Genomic DNA, 6,593 nt, shown 5'->3' on the forward strand with positions numbered 1-6,593 from the left:
GTGGTAGGATTGAAATACAAAAGGATCTTGAAAAGCTACTGTCATATTTCATGTAGAAGTTCATAAAAACTTATAATCGAAATGCAGTATCTGAAAAAGGAAGTTCATAAAAGTTACAAACTGTAGATTCATCTTGAAAGAGCATTTTAGAACAATTACCTCTACATCCAAAAGTACACGGTCAAGTGCAACAGCCATGTTCGACAACACAACTTCAGCAGCAGCGAGATCTCCACTTTGAAAAACCTAAATGTTGTCACATGCGAAAGATTTTCTCTTTTAAGTTTTCAGATATACAGGTAAAAGATACGCAAGAATGAAAAAAAAAGTTCACCAAGATTTTCGAAGGGCATAGATCGTGTACTGAGGAGAACATATCATATCTAGAGCATACATTAATGTGCAGTAAAGTTTGGGTTTCTTGCCTAGGCCAGGGAGGAAAGAGTGGTCCAGGCGTTAGGACTCTTCATCGGAGTTCGTGGGGACGGCGAAGGCCGCGGTGGTCATGGTCTGGCATGGTTACGGAGTGGTGAAGCTGGGTATTTACGAGGGTATTATGGGTTTAAGTTTAAGGTTTTGGGGATGTTTTTATGAAGGTTGTCACCGAAATATGTTTAGGAGAAGTTTAAGCTCCACATCGGAGCACTAGGCGACTGAAGCCACAGAGGTTGTAGGTCTCTGTTAGGGTTGAGCGAGGAAAAATGATAGAAGTTGAAGTGTAGAACTCCGTTGAAGAAAGGCGAGAGGAGCGGCAGCTGCGGGCCTGTGACACTGTTTTCTGGTTTGCATGAGAATAAGAGGGGGAGAGTTGGAGAAAATTAGGGCGTGAGACTTGAGCGGCTGAAATGAATATTTAGTTTAGGTTTGTTTTAATTTAGGTTCTAAACCCTAATTAATTTTGGGGTTAATTATCGTTTAGCCACCATAACCTTAGGGGTAAATTAGCTTTAGGCTCTCTAGATTTATGCGTTTTGTACAAAACAGTCCCTCAATTATTTAAATTTTAGCTTAAATTAGTCCTCACATTTAGATTTTTCTTAATTTAGTGTCTGTTTAGGATTGTTTTCTTTAATTAGTTGTGTATATTTATTTTGCATGTTGATATGTTTATGTATAAGTATGTGAATAATTTATTTATGAGCCACATAACATCATTTTGCATAATTTGTATGTTACCTTCATGGCATAACTTAAACCCTAACACATAAACCCTAAACCTTAACACATAAACCCTAAACCCTAAACTTTAAACCTTAAATCCTATCACATAAACTCTAAATCCTAAACCCTAAACCTTATCACATAATTAGTTATGAGGTAAGTACAATATAGTATCTTGATATTAAATGCTCAAACCCTTGATATTTATGATATTTGAACCCAAAACCTCAAAATATAACAACAATTTAAAAAATTAGTTATTACAAATATTATCATTAGAAATATATTAAATATTTGTCATTAGAGAAATAATTTTTTTTATCAATTTAAAATAAAATATAAGAATATTTATTCAAAAATAATTTTTAACCATTTTCAATTCAAGAATATTTATTCATCAATAATGTATTTTTAATATATTTTTAATAATGTAATTTTAAAAAATATAAAATTATAATATAATATTTTTTTCGAGTTGCTCACGAACTTTTCGAGTCGAATATCGAGTAGCTCGTTTCAGCTCGTTAAGAACTCGAGTCGAGTTCGAGCTCGAGTCGAGTCCATTCGATCCGAGTATTTATCGAGCCAAGATCAAATCGATCTCGAGTAGCTCGCAATCTATCTCGTCTCATTTACAGCCCTACACATCACTATCTTATTTATCAATTAAGGTTTAAAGGCTCTCCTGCCTATTATTTTTTTTATCCTTTTACCCTAAAAATTATTTTTTAGATGTTTAACCCCTTAAATTATATAAAGCCACCTTTATTGTCTTTTTCTTACATCATTACAAAATTTTGACCAATCAAAACGTGTCATATAATAATTTTATCCGACTAGCTTTAATAAAAATAATTAATGACATACATCTTTATATTTTATTAAATAACAAATTTTATTGCATAAATTCCTTTTCTTAATCCTAACAAATGACGATTTAATATAATTATTTTTAATTGATATTAAATAATATTTTTAACAGTTTTCATTAAATAAGCCTATTTTTATTCATAATAAATTTGTAAATAAAAAAGAGTTAACTACACCATATGTCCCCAAACTATAACTCTCACTTTAAACTAGTCCTTAAACTTTTGAATATTCCAATTGCATCCCTAAACTATGACTCTCATTTTAAATTAGTCTTTAAACTTTTGAGCATTCTAATTTCATCCCTAAACTATGACCCTCTTTCTAATTTGTCTCTAAATTTTTTAACGTTATAATTTTATCCCCAGATCCATCCAAATATGTAATTAGTTTCAACCATAGTTTAACTTAATTTTTTACAATTATATAATAATATAACTTGACTTGACGATTTTATTAACAAGGGATGCAATTAGTATATATATGTATAGTTTGAGATAAAAATGGAATGTTCAAAAAGTTTAGGGGTCAATTTAGAATGAAGGTCATAGTTTGGGGATAAAATTGAAATTTTCAAAAGTTGAAGGATTAATTTAGAATAAAAGTCATAGTTTAGGGATACAATTGAAATATTTAAACGTTTAAGGACTAATTTAAAATTATAGTTATAACTTGAGGACATATGATGCAATTAACTCTTTTCTAAAATTTCCTTCAAAATTCCCCCGACCCACACTCTCAACTCTCTTCACACATCCCGCCGCCAAAACAAGCCCTCTCTTCACAAAAGGAGGAAATTAAACAAGGTAAACCCTAAACTTAATTTGAAGATCGATTTATACTTTAGTCAAGAGAGAGATTTTGAGTTATCTGATCTCTGCATCTTCTTCACTCTGTTATATCTGATTATCTATTTCCTGTCGTACTGCCTGAATTTTCTTAAAAAAACTATCGGTTTAGCGGAATTAGCGGACAGCTATCGCCGCTATTTTCCGTTGCACTGTTATTTTGCGGCCTGGATACGCTTCTATTAGCGGCGGAGGACGGCGTTATTTGGAACTCTACAAATATTGCTTTGTTTCGTCAATTCTAATTTCTTCGACTTTTAGCAACAGCGATACAAATGCCAGAAAGCAAGGCGGTTATTGGTCTGAAATGGGAGCCCAAGCTTCCTGGTTTGCCTTTACCATCTACAACCACCTCTATTTCTGGTTCCGGGTCTGTTTCTAAATCCCAGAATGAACCCGAAAACACTTCCCTTTGGAAATCCAACAACCAGCTCGTCGATGGCCTCTTTGTACCACCTAATGATCCTTCAAAGGTTAATAAATTGCTCAGAAAGCAAGTCAAAGACACTGCTGGCTCCGCCTGGTATTCTTCATGTTTCACACCTTTTCCCTTTATGTTTTAACCCTCCTTTCCTCGCTACATGTATCTCAAAATTCTTACTTCAACAGGTTTGATATGCCTGCCCCAACTCTCACCCCCGAGTTGAAGAAAGATCTTCAATTACTCAAGGTGCGCTGCCCTTTGCATCCCCCTTTTGTTTAACGTATTTTTGTCAATTGTATTTTTTGAGAACCTTCTTTTTAGATGTTGTATCATATCCGAGGGTCGATTTTCATATCTTAAATTCATGTTTGAAACCAATGAGGATTACGATTTAACGTTTAATGGAAAGATAATTGAGTTAATTTTTACTTTGAATTTGACTTGACTACAATGTTTTTCTTTAGGCGCTTATTGCTTTTGGAGTTTTGTCAATCGTATTTTATAAGAACATGCTTGTTCGATGTATCATTGTTGATTGTTGGGGTATCTTCAGTTCATGTTTGAAAATAATGAGCCTGTCAAGATAATTAATATGGTTTTAGTTTGAATTTGACTTCACTACAATTTTTTTCTTAGGGGTTTATTGCTTGAGGAATTTTTTCAATCGTATCTTTCTAAGAACATCCTTTTTAGATGTATCATTGTTGATTGTTGGCATTATCTTCAATTCATGCTTGAAAGTAATGAGCCTATCATGATAATTAATATGATTTTAGTTTTAATTTAACTTCACTAGAATGATTTTCCTAGGGTTTCATTGTTTTTGGATTTTTTGTCAATTATATCTTTTTGTCAAATCTTTGGTTCATGTTCGGAACTAGTGAGCCTATCAAGATAATTGTTTTAAATTTTTAGTTTGCATTTGACATCACAATAACGTTTTTACCTAGGAGTATTGTTTTAAGATTTGACATGTTCAGACCTTTCCATGGACCCAATTCTTGACATTGGCTACTCGTGTTTGTTTTTGATACAGTTGAGGGGAGCCATTGATCCCAAGAGACACTATAAAAAGGATTCAAAATCCAAAGCACTGCCCAAGTACTTCCAGGCAAGTTCACTACCATAGCATAGTGCATGTTTATTTTTACTTTTTTTTTCCGATTTTTATGTTCATCCTGGTCTGATATATTTCTCTTTTGACATGCAAGCAGGTTGGGACTGTGGTAGAATCCGTGACAGACTACTACTCAGGTAGAATGACAAAGAGTGAGAGGAAGGCAACCCTAGCAGATGAGCTGCTTTCTGATCCAGCTGTTAGGCAATACAGGTGAGATTTGTTTTGATAAGCTACTTCGGAAGTCATTTATTTTCGGTTGAATGCGGTATATCATTATATAATACCTAGTTCCATGATCAAATAAGAGGGTGGCCCAGAAAACACTATCCGATTCCCCTGTTGCAGAAAGAATAAATATAACAATACACACTGTCACAACTCATAATGGGTGAATTGGCTAGTATGTGGGATCAGGGATGCCTTAAAAAAGTGACCAGAATAATCTGCAATCAGGAGAATACCATCAATTTCTTCATTATCGAACATTGTTGCCATCTTTTTAGGTCAAATTCTATCAATAGTCTCCATGCTATGTGTAAATTTGTGGATTTAGTCCTTGTACTCTTATTTGGTCAATGTTGGCCCTATATTTTTTGGATTTTTGAAGTTTCAGTTTGACCCAATGATACATGAAGAATATGATTAAATTATAAGGACTAAAAATAATCAAATTGCAGAACAAAAGCTAAATTTACTGGTACAGAAACTAATAACAGGTTTGGCTTGACAGATTTAATGGTTATTGTTTGATTTAGGACCTAAACTTCAAATTTTGAAATGTACAAGAACTAAAAGTGATCAGATTAGAATATATTGATTAAACCTAACTTAAAGCATGGCATAAATACTAAGCATAGTTCGACCATCACTTTATTACTTTCATTATTCCTTTGGCAATAATGCTTTTGCACACTATTGATCATCGTCTGTCAAACTTCCCACAGGAAGCGTAAGGTTCGGGAGATTGAAGAATGTAATCGACCAACCGGTAATGAGAAATGGAAGATAAAAGGACGTCAAACGTACAAGCGGGCGAAGCAGCGAAGGCATTAACTTCTTTCCATGCTATATGGTGTCTGAAATTTTGACCCTATTACTAGAAGGGAATTTTGTGTGCCAAATGTCCCAAGAAACAAGATGAACAGTGGAGTTGTTTGAAGGTAATATCAATGGCTTTCTTCGGGTTAAAACTATGGTCCTCCTTGGGATATACCCCATTATTGATTCTTGATTCTAGATATTTAAGCGTTTTGATTGATAGTGGTGAGCCTATTTAGACAAAAATGCCAAGGGGTTTACTAGTTACCAGCAGTTTCTGCAATTAGAGAACAAGTGTTTGCATCTTTGAATTTTTTTAACAATTTTGTAGAATGGTTATATTATCCGGACCCGATTTTAACTGTTTAAACATGTTCGTTCTCACGTCTTCCCATATATTGTACCAACGATAATACCAACCGAACTAAGCTCAACCGACACCTTGATTGGTTGATTTTTTTATTAAACTACGGAGATTACGAAGTAGTATCTGTTCTAAGTACTCTGAACCATTCAAAAATAAACGTTCTATTACTCTTGTCATCGTTGGTGCTCGAATCTGTGACTTCTAAGAACAACAACGATTTTTTAACTGAGGTAATATGGTCCGTGCACCTTGATTGGTTGTTTTTATTTGTTCTTGTTGGGTTATTACTGAAAAATATGATTGGAGTCATCTATTAGGCACGATTGTTGTTGGATGTTGAAGCCTATGACAGCACATTCCAACCAAAATTTGGCAGTCAGAATTTTTATATGTATTTTGCAACCAGCTCAGATTATGAATATAAAAATAAAAGATTTTCCTATATATTGGTATTAGGGATAGATTTTAATATAGTTAAAAAAAGTATCGGTTTTATTATTATTATTTTTAACAAACTCGGTAAAAAATTATCGAAAACGTTATTATTTCCACCGGTTTTATTATTATTGAGCATTTTATCGGTTTTGGTAACATATACCGTAAAGCGCTACTGAAAATATTATTTTTTTACCGGGTTTTTTACCGTGTTTACTAATATCGGTAATTAACCCAATAATAACAAAATCGGTAGAAATAATAATGTTTTAGGTAATTTTTTTACCGGTTTTGTTTAAAAAAATAAAAACAAAACCAATAACGCATTTT

The 6,593-nt window shown here is 33.3% G+C and overlaps 1 protein-coding gene across 1 annotated transcript; it reads left to right on the forward strand.

Annotated features, from left to right (window-relative positions):
- The first annotated feature begins 2,786 nt into the window (after window positions 1–2,786).
- LOC120191112 (rRNA-processing protein fcf2-like) lies at window positions 2,787–5,701 on the forward strand. The gene is made up of 6 exons (XM_039194107.1): window positions 2,787–2,837; window positions 3,147–3,402; window positions 3,489–3,549; window positions 4,340–4,414; window positions 4,518–4,633; window positions 5,368–5,701. Exons 2-6 carry the CDS (start codon window positions 3,155–3,157, stop codon window positions 5,474–5,476), a joined length of 609 nt encoding a protein of 202 aa, XP_039050038.1. The 5' UTR covers window positions 2,787–2,837; window positions 3,147–3,154; the 3' UTR covers window positions 5,477–5,701.
- The last annotated feature ends 892 nt before the right edge of the window (window positions 5,702–6,593 follow it).

The sequence above is a fragment of the Hibiscus syriacus genome, unplaced genomic scaffold (assembly GCF_006381635.1).
Source record: "Hibiscus syriacus cultivar Baekdansim isolate YM2019G1 unplaced genomic scaffold, ASM638163v2 tig00116965_pilon, whole genome shotgun sequence".
NCBI classification, from domain to species: Eukaryota; Viridiplantae; Streptophyta; class Magnoliopsida; order Malvales; family Malvaceae; genus Hibiscus; species Hibiscus syriacus.

Bases quoted from the DNA above. Each gene is read 5' to 3' on its own strand.
- LOC120191112 (XM_039194107.1), top strand. From the start codon at position 3,155: ATGCCAGAAAGCAAGGCGGTTATTGGTCTGAAATGGGAGCCCAAGCTT. The intron at 3,403-3,488 runs GTATTCTTCATG...TTACTTCAACAG, and splicing joins GACACTGCTGGCTCCGCCTG to GTTTGATATGCCTGCCCCAA. The intron at 4,415-4,517 runs GCAAGTTCACTA...ACATGCAAGCAG, and splicing joins CACTGCCCAAGTACTTCCAG to GTTGGGACTGTGGTAGAATC.